At 35.3% G+C, this 14,341-nt stretch overlaps 1 protein-coding gene across 3 annotated transcripts; it reads left to right on the forward strand.

Moving 5' to 3' along the window:
- The first annotated feature begins 1,968 nt into the window (after positions 1–1,968).
- Positions 1,969–13,746, forward strand: LOC150095048 (uncharacterized). Of its 3 annotated transcripts, XM_090411340.1 has the most exons (7): positions 1,969–2,069; positions 2,388–2,512; positions 2,626–2,690; positions 11,388–11,512; positions 11,637–11,701; positions 12,637–12,735; positions 13,410–13,746. In XM_090411340.1, exons 3-7 carry the CDS (start codon positions 2,631–2,633, stop codon positions 13,544–13,546), a joined length of 486 nt encoding a protein of 161 aa, XP_090267466.1. In that variant the 5' UTR covers positions 1,969–2,069; positions 2,388–2,512; positions 2,626–2,630; the 3' UTR covers positions 13,547–13,746. The 3 variants fall into 3 exon arrangements, with proteins under 3 accessions (XP_090267466.1, XP_090267467.1, XP_090267464.1); XM_090411341.1 differs by lacking the exons at positions 1,969–2,069; positions 2,388–2,512; positions 2,626–2,690 and adding an exon at positions 2,916–3,014; XM_090411338.1 differs by lacking the exons at positions 1,969–2,069; positions 2,388–2,512; positions 2,626–2,690 and adding an exon at positions 10,371–11,158.
- The last annotated feature ends 595 nt before the right edge of the window (positions 13,747–14,341 follow it).

Below are 14,341 nucleotides of genomic sequence, written 5' to 3' on the forward strand. Positions count from 1 at the left end.
TGGCACATGCAAATGAGCCACGGCAAAAGTGGGTGTTTTGAATCGGTTTTCCATTTCGTATCTGGGGTGAGAATAAGCGATTTCGTGATAGAACAATTCTTGAATATGGGTGGAGAATGAAGACAATGAAGAAAGCCACGGGAAGGAAGCCGTAGTGGGTGACCGATATCCCGATTATCTACTCGCCGAAAAAGAAGTTTCGGTGAGCAGATAATTTTGCTGCCCGAATTAGCTACAATCGGACTCCGCGTAGGCTACAGATCACATTGACATCTACTTCCACTGTGGGCAGAAAGCTTCACGAAGGCGGCTTGTATGTAGGCGATGATGGTTTGTTTGCCACTATCTCAACCCCCACAGAAGAGAACGTTTAAAATGGGCCAGGTTCGACGTCAACTGAACCCAAGATCAATGGGATCGTTATTATTTACAGATGAATCCCGATTTGCTCTGGAAAGTGATACCAGGCGTGCTCTGAACTAGAGAAAACCGGGGAGACGTTATTATTCCTTTAAAATCCGTGAAAGGAACACTTATGATGGAGGCAGTGTGATGATTTTTGATGGCATCTTGTTCTACAGACTCATTGACCTATAAGTGCTTCCTAGCTGAACTATAAATGCTGAGATCTTAGGGATCACTCTCAAAATAATTTTTATTCGTATTTGGTCTTCTTCTTGGCTTTCCGTATTAGGTAATTGTTTGCCCGTAACGTTTTCAAGGGTTTAAAAAAGTCTTCTGCCCATCTCCTCCTCCTGGGTCTTCCTCTTGCTCGGTGTCCCTTTGGTTTATATTTCCAAGCAATATTTGGCCATCTATTCCTCATTCATTCTTTCTATGTGGTTTTTCTTCTTTTTAATTAACATAGCATAAAATAACATAATTAACATAACAGAAGACATCACGTCATCTGTTATGTTAATTATGGATAACTGTTTTCTTATTTCTTCATTTCTTATCTATTCTTTTATAGCCTGCGAGCGGTCTTAGCAACTTCATTTCTGCAGCTTCCACTTGTCTTTTATCTCGTTCTCCCCAAGTCCATGTTTCACTGCCATATTTCAGAATTGGTTTGGCTATTATTTTATATAGTTTGATTTGGGTTGTTCTAGACATCTGTTTAATAAAGTGTCTATTCAAAGTTTCAATAACTGCTAAGAAATTTTGCTTTTTCTATGCAATGTCGATTTCTCCATTGGGGCTTATGTAATTTCCTAGATATTTAAATTTGTTCACTTGTTCTATTACTTTGTTGTGGATGACTAGTTTGCATCTTTTAATTTCTTTACCTTGAAATGCTATTGATTTAGTTTTATTTATTGAGATCTTCATGTCATACTGTTCTGTTGTTTTGTTCAATACGTGCAGATTTTTCTGTAATTGGTCTTCATTTTCAGCAAAAATAACTTGCTCGTCAGCATACAAAAGGCTGGTTAATTCTTTATTTCCTGTTTTAATTCCTATGATTTTGTTTTCCCTCCATTCTCCTGAAATGTTTCCACATATATATATATATATATATATATATATATATATATATATATATATATATATATATATATATATATATATATATACTCATATTTGTATATACTGACTATAACCCAGACTAGAAAAAAACATTTAAATTTATTCAAAACGCAACATGTTCCATCGGATTGTTCGACTTCTTCAGGTGTGGGAACATAGAAAGCAAATAAACACTATAAGAAACATCGTATCACTATAAAAACAACTATTATAAAATTCAGTTAGCTTTGAACCGTAGCTACAGTCCGTGTTGAAGTTCTACTGTTAGGCAGATGCGTGCGTCTGATACAATGGCTTGTGGTAATGCAAAAAACATGTTGATAATCACTTTTATCTTTCCCGTATTATTCTATATAAAGATTCATACAAAGGTGATGATTTGTATTCCTTTTTATGTTACTTGTCTGTCGACATGTCTCGCCACCTGCAGAGGTGTCATTGCGTGCGTCCTGCTCATAGTAGGCACAACCAAATGCTACCACCTCTCAGACAGCGCCTGTAATGGTGTAGACAACGGTCTATATCCTGACCCAAGGGAGGTAAATATCGTAAGCCAAATTATTAGTTAGTTATTGTGTTAGTTAATCTTCCAGGTTTAAATACAGTGCAATACACACGATGAAAACTAAACACATCGCAAATATATTTTATCCTCACACACACACACACACACACGCGCGCGCGAGTGTGTGTGTGTGTGTGTGTGTGTGTATCAGCAAGAATGATAGGACAATATTTTAAGGAGTGAAAGTGCAAAGGGTTTAAAAGTATTTCATCCTGATATTCTTTCTTTCTTTTCTTTAAATACATGCTTGTGACGGTTCTTTATATTAAGTCCTACAATGTTTGCATTGCAGCTTTCCGGTGAATGGTATGTTTTCGGCATTACAATGGAGCATGGGTGGTTGCAGACCGTCTCCTGCATGAGCTATAATTTTAATCCCCAGTCAAGATCACTGGACATACACATTAAAAGTGACACGTGAGTAATTATTTGTATGTTTCATAACATCAGATCATTCTAGCTTTTTGGTATTCAAATATGACGCAAATCTATTCTTATTCTCACTATACCCCGTTTTTTATTTTTTGTAGTAATAATGTTAGCCTATCCTTCAAACAGTCTTTGTTTAATTCTGCCAATTATGATGACGTCGATAGTAAGTATCTTGTTCTACGCTTGACTTATTATTATTAATGCAATTATGAAAATAAATTCCTATTAATATCATCACTGAGAAAACGTGTTTTTGTATTATTAAATGTATATCGCCAAATGTGTTCCTCAGTTATCTCCCATTTGGGTGTTGCATTAAGATATATTTCTAATTACTGTGTGAATCAGGTTCTATATAATATTAATTAATTGTTTTATCTTATATTAGCAAATAACATTCATCTGGTTGCCATGGACGTGTCAAAAGATAAGAAATTTTGTTTAACTTACCTTTATCAAGGAGATCAAGGAAAAATACCACTTGATAGTGAGCATATCTTTCCTCAATCACCCTTAATTGTATTTCATTTTTCTTCCCATTAAAATGTTTGTTCGTTCTGTGAGCATTCATGCTTGGTAGATAACAATTTAATATTCTTACACAATGCTGTCTTACGTAGATCGCCTTTGTAGAAGGCTTGTAAGTAGATTCTTATATTATAATTAATATAAACCATGTGACATCATGTTACAGTCCCAAACACATGCATATACTTAACATATGTTATGGAGTAGTTCCCTGGATTTGCTTTCTCGAAATGTCTAATCCGTGAAAGATGAATAATCCTTCAATGAGAAAATTGGCTTCATTTTTTTTATTCCGAAAGGGTGTGTGCAGAACATCAGCCCTAACTTTTTTTTAGAGTGACTGACTTTTCCATTCTTCAACCATCGTTGATAGTGAGCTCGCGTTATTAATGATTCAAGGGTTTTAGGGGAGAAATTGTGCCTTCATCTCGTGATCCTAAGCTGTGACAGGTACATGTACAAAATTTGACAAACCTAACAATAATTTTCCGTAGTTTTTTTTTTTATATATTCTCATAAATGTAACCCCGCCATCGGCATAAAATACAAGACGATTGGAATAAATATTGAGGTCGCTTCTTCTCTTCGAATGATGAATCCCTACAGATTTTCTTATTTAGGGTTTTTAGGCAATTAATGCAGACAGCCTTCCACTCCTTTGCTGAATCCCATATGGGCTAATATTTTTTTGTCTTTTGATCCATGTGTTCCCGGCCAGTTTGTCTTTTGAGGGACGAAAAACTCGCATCACCGTATGAGATCATCTAACTCATAATTTAATTGAAAATGATCTGAAGAAAGTTTCTCACATCAGAGACGAAATTTGAATCCATATATTTCTAATAAACGCGCTCATCTATATCAACTGAACCACGGAAGTTCTACAATGAAATATACATATCAGGGTTCTAACATATTATGTACTTGTGAGGCATTAAGATGTACATCCCTACACTGGCAGTGGTACATGAAGAAGAAACTAACTTTAAAAGAGGAGTCATTGTTGGACCCTTAAGTCTGTCTTAAGGGTCCAAGAATCACAGGATACCATATGAATGGCGCATCCGTTTGCGAGAATTAACTGAACTCAATCTTATCAGACGGTTGGTTGGATATCAACGTTAGCGGACAAAACTGGGAGTTCATAATTACCCACATTTACAAGTTTCAGAATTGCTGAGACTATAGGCATTCAAATGAATGTGGAGGGTATATTTTGCATGAAGAATTGCAAATGAAAAAGCTTAGCGCAAGATGGGTGACGCACTGCAATGAAAATCTCTGAACAGTGCTTAGAGCGTTTTACAAGAAAACAACTGATTTTGTGCGTCGATTTAATACTATGGGTGAGACTTGGATTCACTATTACACACCAGAATCCAAACAGCAGTCAAAACAGTGGACAGAAGCCTTTGTTCAGTGCTAAAGAAGACAAAGTCGGTTCCATCAGCAAGAAAGGTTATGGCATCGGTGTTTTGGAATGCTAAAGGCATTTTGTTTATTAATTATCTTGAAAAGGTAAAACAATAACCGGATAATATTATTCCTGTATTTTAACGAGACTAGACGATACAAGGTTTGCAGCAGAAAAACTTGCAGAAGAAAAAAAATCATCTTTCATCAGGACAATGCACCTGCCCACAAAGGTGTTTTAGCAATGGGAAAATTAAGGGATCTTCACTATGAATTGTTGGAACATCCACCCTATTCCCCAGATTTGGCTCCCTCTGACTTCTATCCCTTCCCAAATCTAAAACTCTTCCTCGCTGGTCAGCGTTTTTCTTCGAATCAAGAGGTGATTGCAGCTGTAGAGGGGTATTTTGCAGATCTTACCGAGAACCACTACGGAGACGAGATAATGGCGCTGGAACAAATGTATTAGACTTAAGGGAGATTATGTTGAAAAAAAAATTTTAAAATTATAAATTAGTGTTTTCATTGTTAGGCCGAGAACTTTTCAGAACCCCCTCGTATTTATACTTCCAGTAGTTTTTTTTTTTTTCCATATTTCTTTTTCTGGTTATGTTTATCTTATATAACTTAATTCTTCCAGAACTAACCTTAAGAAATTTACTACTGCAGGTTTCGATATTTTATATGTTTTTTTTTATATTTTATATTTCGATATTTTATATATTAAATTCCTTAAGTTAGTCCTGTGGATATTTATCTCCACGAGATGATCATTATGTGAGAGGAGATGATGTTATAATGATGTTTTGAATAATAAATTCATTGGGTTTTTTTCTTTTTTTCTTTTTTAAATTATTTTATTTTTTGAATTGCAATAATGAATATCTTCATTGTATTCATTGACAGAAGGAAATGTTAAACTGATTGCTCCCAATATTGCTCCCAACAGCACGTGAGCATTTTAGGGAAGTCTAGTCAAAATCTCTGAAGTCAAACAAAAAAAATTATCGCAAATTTTATTATGTATTATCAAAAGATTGTGTGGAAACGCATGCGGTATATAGCAGATCTAGATTTTATTCATTTTGCGTGTTTCTCATTAATTTCTTTCAATCAATCAACAAAAGTAAATGTTCACTAAGTAAATTTAAAACCATATTAATTAATTAAGCCTTTTCGAAGCAAGTTTAAGAGGATTTATCGATTAATATACGACAGATATGACTGTAGCTTGCTAATGACATTGGGCACCACTTCGTTGAAAAGAGGACTGATGGAAAGTACCGAACGCGAAGTTTTTCTAGTATTTATTTCGAAATCGACCAAATGGATATTTCACCATCTGCTTATCAAGTTTTGACTCCAAAACAGAGTCAAAGCTTATCAAGCTTTGACTCTGTTTTGGAGACCTGCCAAACATCGCACTGATGATGTTGATTGAAGAACACTTGCCTGATGATTGATTAATTTCGGAGAAAACTTCCAGTCGATATTATAGAACCAATAAACTTATTTCTGGCTAATTTCTCCAGCCCATTTAATTAATAAAGATTAGGTTCCAAAGGGAAGGGAATTGTGGTGAGATGATGACCTGGTTTAGTTAATACAAAAATAAAAATAAAAAATAATGCGCAAGGTAACCAATAATTCAAGACAATTATGTTAAAAATAGTTCTGACTTCAGCACTTAGGTAGCTTCGTCTTATTTTTAACTTTTCTACAAGAAATCGACGAAAATAAAATTTGTGTAGGAAGTTCATAACAGTTCATCTGGTTTTCAAACAGACATTCTAACCACGCACTGCTCATTAGTCAGCAGGGGGGAAAATGCCGCCCATAAAAGTTCAACCAAAATGTGATAGTAACTGGAGGTTCCATTTATTTATTTCATTTAGCGTCGATGATACAACGACCTGAGCCCGATACAGCACTTATAGCACGATCTTTTAAAACCCATATCATATAGTTGGTTGTAATAGTTTTGTGTGTAAAATCTTTTTATTTTGTGTGCGTCCTGTGGCTGCTTTGTCTGAACGCGATAAGAAAACACTGGAGTTTCTGGCATACAAAATCCTCCTACTTCTGTTTAATCACTAGAAGTGTTTAAAAGATTGATATCCGCACTATCCAATGTTGGGTCAGTGTCTAATAATATTTCCTGTACACCTCTCTTCCTTCACTCTTTCGAATTTAATATTTACTTACATCATTGTTCCTGAGAATTTACGAGAATAACTTTGTTAAAAAAGTATATTTAAATTAAAATCGAAACTTGGAAATTTTAAAATTGAGACGTTTAATGAGAAAACAAACTTTGGCATGATCTGCTTGATATTGCAATACTAAAAGACACATCCGGGTGCTTTTTTTTAATGTAAATATCGCATTAACCTGTTTCTCTTTTGTGCAGACCAAATGAAAACTTGTTAAGTCATTTCAGAAGTCCAATAAGCGAAGTGGTACAGGTCCCACACTGAAATTTGTCATAGTAGGATTCGAGCCTAAACTATAACGTATGGGACGTGTGTGGAGATGCCATTGTCTGAACAAACCATGCTGGCTATAAGTTAGACTAGCCCTTTGAGGGAAATGTGCCCTCATTGGATTTCTGCTGGGTCACAGAAGAGAATTAACAGTTCAGTCAAATCATAAATTAAACGCCCCAATAAAAGACGAATATACGACTTGTGGATAGAGTAATCGTGTCTTTTAAAGTAAGGTAATACCAGAACAACTCATTTCAAACCACGTTTCAGAAAGAAATTGCTTGCCACCACCCACTCACCCACACACACATATGTGTGTATATAGTGCATGTGTGTGTGTGTGTGTCATATTATATAACTACAAAACAGCTACTTCGTAAAGCATGGAGAAATTATTCTGGTTATGTCACTGTCGTGAGGATATCATGATTTCTTAATCTTGATTGCACCTCCCTTTTTTTTTTAATAATCGATGTTTTTTTTCCGAAGATACGCGTTCTGCCCCACCAGGTCTTAATTGATATCCTCCCAAGCATGAAATACTTTTCATCCCACAAAAGATGGTTTTTCATCCTTCATTTATCAGGCAAGTCAAAAACAATTAGCAGACATCATATACAGGCTACTCTTCTTTTTTAACATTATAAATAAAATAAGTATGATAAGGCTTTTCATTCCCCGAAGAGAGAGAGAGAGCAGGCGAGGCCGTTTAGTCCTAACTTTTGGAAAGTGGGCAGCAGCCATATCCATCCTTAACCAATCCCAGATATCTGGCATAAGAATATCAAAGAATATTCCGAATCATAACACACTTATTATTGTCTTAGAATATATTCCTCCAGTCGATGACCAGGACTTAAAACGATCTGTCTTCGGGTGTCCTAATGCTCTGAATGTAAAGGTCATTAACATTAAATCTGAAAAATAGAACAAAATAATGCGCAAAAATGAACAAGTAGGTAAATGGAACTTTAAAAGCTGTTACTCTTTTTACTTTAAAAAAAGCAAAGTATATCCAATTTGATCATAAAAGAAATGAAAAAAAAATGTTGAAAGATTTCAACTAACAACTAGGAGTGTGGGGGAAAGGTGGGCTGGTAATTGGTATTCCCCCGATTGATGTTGCACGAAGTAATTTTCGAGATTTTCATTGCTGCTTCAATAAGAATATCTTCTGCACTGACTGCGTTTATTTCCAGATTTCTCAGATCCTGCCATCCCATTGAAAAACCCATCTGGATGAAGATGGATCACTTTTTCGAAGTGGATAGATGTCCACTGGTCGCACCGCAAGGCAAACACGTCGGTAACCCTTCGATCTCAGGGATTGTGATCTTGAAAATAGAATAGTTAGAAGGACTCAGAATAAGTAGAGCGAAGAATGTGGGAAGAAAAGAATAGAAAAAGAGTAACAACGAAAAGGGTCAGTACCGTCACTGGGAGATCCCCTCCACCACTGCCTCACATGAAGGAATCAGTTAGCTGTGCATCTTGTCGACTAGAACGCAGTAGAAAATTTTATAGAAATCATATCTTGGGACCTCGACTTCATCTGGCTAATATATAACATAAACCTGAAAATATCTCCCCCCCCCACACACACCACATAAGAGATTCATATCAGTAAGAATTTGAGGAAGCGATAGTCATTTTTTTTTTTTTTTTTTTTAAAGATAGGTTTTAAAATTAAGCAGAAGAGAATAAGATTAAAGGGCAACCCGGCCTCACCAGTTTATGGACTGGAATCTCAAGTCAGTTAACCATAATCAAAATGAACGTGGCAGATTTATACAAAGAACCCCGTTCCATCGTCGAAGTCGTTTTAGCCATAATCGACGGGGGAAAACATGACCGGCACGATTTTCGACACATATTACACGTTTCCTCATGGCTTCTGAAGAGAATTAAGTTGGAGACATTATTGTCGCGTCATTTAACATCTCTCTCACACACCAAGATACTTCAAAAGAAAAAGGAAGATAGCAGGGAAATGCATTTCTTTTATAATCTTAGTTACTTTAGTAGTGAAGAACCAAGGTAACTCCGCCAGAGGTTTAATAAGTTCCGGATGCTGCCTCTTCTGTAGTTTCAACTATTTTTCACTTTGCGGTTAAGCCAAATATTCAGACTATTACACTCTTCATTGGCCATATGATGTAATTAAGTAATAATAGACAAGAAATTGTATTTCTGTTTTAATCATTACTCAAGTGAAATCGCATTGACACGGGAAGTAGATTTGCGAGTAGTCGACTTGAATAGAGAATCTGTTTCCTTCACATTGCCTCAGTATCTATCCCATGATGCAAAGCTTATGCTGTTGTCCATTAACTGAAGGAAAGGAAGTAAAGCTTTAATATTCAACTATCGTTTATTTAAATACAAATGTCTACTAAACAAACATCATCTTGCCTCATTAGTGTTCTATTATGTATGTTATTTATGTGCGGGCTCGGCCTTTTGGAGGAAGGAGGGAGAAGGATGTAGGTTAATCTAAAAAAAAAATCTACAATCTCGTTTATATGTGATTTCCATGCAGCTAACGTTTCCGCATTGGAATGAGCAGTCATATGTAAGAATGACTGCTCATGGTCGCCTTTATAAATTTTGCTAAAAAATATTGATATTACACTACTTAAAAGACACACACACACACACACACACACACACACACACACACACACACACACACACACACACACACACACACACACACACACACACACACACCCTATTTCCTGGCACATAATATTTATGTGAATCTCCCCACGAAATTCTCTAAACTGGTCCCATGTTTTAATGCTGTGGTAGGTTGTTGGTGACATAATCCAAGTTCGCTGCTGTGGAAACCAATCCATTCCAGACTTCCAAAGAGCTAAGTGGCAGCGATCGCACACTGGAGATCAAATTCAAATCTCACCTGAAGACATTCAAGGGAAACTATAATGCGAGTGGTTAGCGTGTCCGGTCTCCAGTCAAGAGGCTACGGGTTCGAATCCCGCCGTGGACATAGATGTTTGTGATTGTCTGTGGAAATACCAGGGGTGGTGGTCGGCGGTAGATGGTGTTGGTGTAGTTGCGCTCAGTTGGTGGATTGTAAGTGGTGGAAGCAGAGTTGTAGAGTAGATGCCCTCCCTCGATGAGTCTTTGGACTCCCTGGAGTTGACAAATAATAATAATAATAATAATAATAATGCCGACGGAGGGATTCGAATCCACCCCACAACTGGCAGGATGAGGTATGGAGATTCCGTTCAATCCACAAATCACTCAGGTAAACATAAGTTACAGGGGTGCTTTTAACTTTTTTTACTTTTCACAATGTGTGTGTGTGTGTGTGTGTGTGTGTGGCGTTTGGTTACGTAGCAATTCAGACAGTTTCCTTCTTATGCAACTATGGAATTCAAAACTCAGCAGGTATAATTTTAATCATTCGAAAAAAAAATCCTTATTTGATAACTGTAAATTCCAAAAAAATAACGACACTTAATCATAAAAATATTTAATTATTCTTCGGCTAAATATGAATTTAGTCGATTAGTTTTCTCTGTTATTTCAATGTCACTTCAGCTGAAGCAGTTATCTTCTCCGTGAATGTCAAGTTTTACTTTTTTACTTTTAACTCTTACGTTTTTCAATGTGTGTGGTGCGTGCGTGCGTGCGTGACTATTGAGTTTGGTTACGCAACGATTGTTTGATTCAGACGTTTTCTTTCTTATGAAGCTATGGAATCCAAATCTTAGCAGATATAATTTTAATCATTTGAAAAATAGAATCCTTATTGATTACTGTAAATTCCAAAAAATAAAAACACGTAATCATAAAAGGATTTAATTATTGTTAGACTGAATATGAATTTAGTCGATTCGTTTTCTCTGTTATTTCGCATGTTAATTCAGCTGAAATGGTGACCTTCACTTTGACAGGTGATTTTCAGAACTACAATAAAAGTGCTTAAAAAAAAAAAAGAAAAGAAAAGAAAAAAGAAACTATTGTAACCATTTCCGGTAGCCTGAAGAGTATTATATAAAGGCTCATACAAAGGTTTCACTTTCGTGGTTTGTCGCCATTTTCTTTCAACATGTTTCGATGCCTGCAGAGTGTCATTGCGTATTTCCTTATAGTAGTCACAACCAAATGCTACCATCTCTCAGCCAACGTCTGTAATGATAGAAACGATGGTCTATATCTTGACTCAAGGCATGTAAGTATCGCGAAACAAATTCTTAATTAGTTATTGTATTACGTATTCTTTCAGAATTTGATCGGGTGCAATTACACACAATGAAAACCATATCGCGCATATATTTTTATTCTCGCACGCACAACACAAATAGATCTACTGTGTGTGTGTTGTCAATAAAAATGATAGGAAGATATTTTAAGGAATAGAAGTGTATCTTTCTTTAAGTGCTGATGTATTATTATTGCAGCTTTCTGGTGAATGGTATGTTTTCGGCACCACAATGCCCCATGGATGGTTGCAGAACTTCACATGCATAAGCTATAACTTCAATCTCCAGTCAAGATCACTGGACGTACGTATGGTAAATAACACGTGAGTGATTATTTTTGTTTCATACTATTAGATCATTATAAAGACAATACTTTGATACTCTATTATGATATGAACTCGCTTTTCCCCTCAATTTCCTTTTTTGTTTTCCCCTTTTCTTTGATAGTGATGATGTTACTATACCCTTCAAACAGTCTTGGGTTAATCCTACCCATTACGATGCTGCTGGTGGTAAGTATCTTCTCACAGGCTTCACTGGTTTATTTTCAATAAAGTTACGAGCATAAATTTTTATTTATACTATCACTGAGCAGAACACGTGTGTGTGTGTTTGCGTGTGTGCGGTATTCATCAGGGGCTATCAAAATGTTCTTGAACAATTAAATACGAAATTCAGAGATGTATGAAAAAATAAATAAAATATTAAATAAATAAATAAAATCTTAATTGATACTATTTAGTACAATATGCATTTCCCTCCTGAAATTTATGTAAACTATTAAAAAATAGAATCTTTATTGGTGCCACTTTCTACAGTAAAAAAAAAAATCAGTATTCAAACACGTGATTGATTTAATAAAGACCATGAAGAAAAAAGTAAGTGGATTTTGCTCTTATATTACTAAATGCTTATGGCCAAAATTCTTTTATCCGTAAGGCAGGGAAAAGAACTAATGGTAACTTGAATCCGTTTCCCAGAACCATGAGTGTAAACGTCTATCTCATGCTTTTCGTGAGTGAATTGGCTTTTCGTGTACTTTTTTTTTTTTTTGGTTTCATCAATGTGCATTAAATTCTGACTACACAACTTTCGTAAACAACTATTTCTTACAACAATACCAGTGTTTGGGTTTAGGATCTTAAGATGGCGGACACTTGTCTGCCATACTCCCGTCCGGCTTCCTCAAAACAACATCGATTGCCTTGAACGCACCTCTCTTTAATATCTAAAAGTACAGAATGGCTGCCAATCATTTGCTAAATATTTAGGAGTCTTACCCTTCGAGAGCAAAAAAGTGTTAGTGAATTTTTGGAGTTTTTTCAGTTTGAATACATTTCGAACTTCTCACTTATCTTCCATTAGTTTGAATGAATATTTCTTCATATTGTTTGAAACATGTGTGTGGGTGTGTGGGTGTGTAATATTATTTTTTTCTTTTGTTTAGTAAAGGACCTTCATCTGACTGTCATGGACATGTCTGAAGATAAGAACTTTTGTTTGACTTACGATTATCAAGGTGGTCAAGGAGATATACCACGTAATGGTAAGTATAACGTTTGTTCCGTCATCATTAATAGTAGTTAACTTTTTTAATTTTTTAAGAAAAAAAAAAGTTTATTGTTCTGTGAACCTTATGATTGGTAATCGACGAGTTCATTTTCTTATACAATACTGTCTTACGAAGAATCCTCCTGTAAAAGATCTGGAATTACTCCTGAGATTATCATGTTGTTATTAATGTATGTTATAACATTGCATACCCAAAAACATGTTTATAAGAAAGAACGTTGGACCATTCCTGGAGTGACGTTCGTGGAAGAAGTCGGCTGATGCCTCATCAGTTATAGATGAAGACAGCAACAATGTATTTATGGACCGGCTTACCTTTTCAGAGATACGCTATTATGAATTCCTGCGTACTTCTTGTTTCTTATTTGAAATTTGTTAATCTTAAACTATACTAATGTTAAACAATGTTAAGGAACTTGTGGTATACATAAATTGAGGTATCTCTTTAAAAGAAAGATGATAATAAAGCTTACTTATTAAATGTTTCATTTACTAATGCGATAGAATTTACACTTACTTGAAATTGCACATACAAAAATATTTACATAGTTCGTCATTCAGTTTAAAAATTCATGAGTAAAGTTAGAAATATTACCAAATGTAAAGAGCTTATGTTCACCTGATTGCAATTTCTTTATTCTCTTGCAGGTGTATTTTCCATTCTATCCAGAGAGAAGTACCTTAACGGTTCGTATTATTTCATCGATGTTTATTGCAAACTAAAGTCGAGAAATTTTAAAGTGATCTTCAGCTCTGTTTTGGCGACTTGCAGAACACCGAATTGACGATTGGTTGTTTCGACAACACCTGCCTGATGATTATTGCATTATTTAATTTCTGAGAAGATTTCCAGATGATAAAATAATAATAATAATAGTAATAATAATAATAACTCATACTCGGGTAACTCTCTCAGCACGTATTTAAGAAAAATAAGATTTTTCAAAACGAACTGTGGTGATATAATGGCGTTCGTTTCATTTGTTTAAAAAAAAAAAATAAATAAATGTAAACATGCGTTTGAATTCTTTGTGAAATAAACCTTGAAAACTGTTTCTCTCTCTGTGTGTGTGCGTGTGTTTTTCCCTCTTTTTATATTCCACGCTACCACTAATCATACAGACAACATAAGCTAACCAATACTTCAACAGAGTTATGGTAAAAAATTGTTGTAACTTCAGCACCTGCACCTTCTTATTTTCGTTTTTTTTTTTCTTTTCTTTTTACGAGAAAAAATCAACGTAAATGATATTTATGTGGAAACTTCGTTACCACTCATCTAATTTTCCAACAGGCATTCTTGCCGTGCATAGCTCATTGGCTAAGAGGAACCTCAATGCTACCCAAAAAAGTTCAACTTATACTATTTAGCGAAGAGGTCGTCCATTTATTTATTTCGTTTAGTGTATGATGGTAGAACGACCATGGGTCCGGTACGATCTTATTATTATCATCTTTTCAGAGAATTAAGCTCAATAGTCTGTTTCTATGTCCTTGACTTCGATATCCTGCAAATGGGTGGAATTGAAGTAGCTTTTTTGGGTAGCCTTGAAGTGTGTATTATTTTATGTATAATGTCT

This window comes from Typopeltis vanoorti, chromosome 21 (assembly GCF_054136105.1).
Source record: "Typopeltis vanoorti isolate ZY-2024b chromosome 21, IOZ_Tvanoo_1.0, whole genome shotgun sequence".
Lineage (NCBI taxonomy): Eukaryota > Metazoa > Arthropoda > Arachnida > Uropygi > Thelyphonidae > Typopeltis > Typopeltis vanoorti.

What these genes read in the sequence shown, in the direction of transcription:
- LOC150095048 (XM_090411338.1), top strand. Translation starts at nt 11,036, where the DNA reads ATGTTTCGATGCCTGCAGAGTGTCATTGCGTATTTCCTTATAGTAGTC. An exon ending in TATATCTTGACTCAAGGCAT is followed by an intron (nt 11,159 to 11,387) that starts GTAAGTATCGCG and finishes TTATTATTGCAG; the next exon opens with CTTTCTGGTGAATGGTATGT. An exon ending in AGGAGATATACCACGTAATG is followed by an intron (nt 12,736 to 13,409) that starts GTAAGTATAACG and finishes ATTCTCTTGCAG; the next exon opens with GTGTATTTTCCATTCTATCC.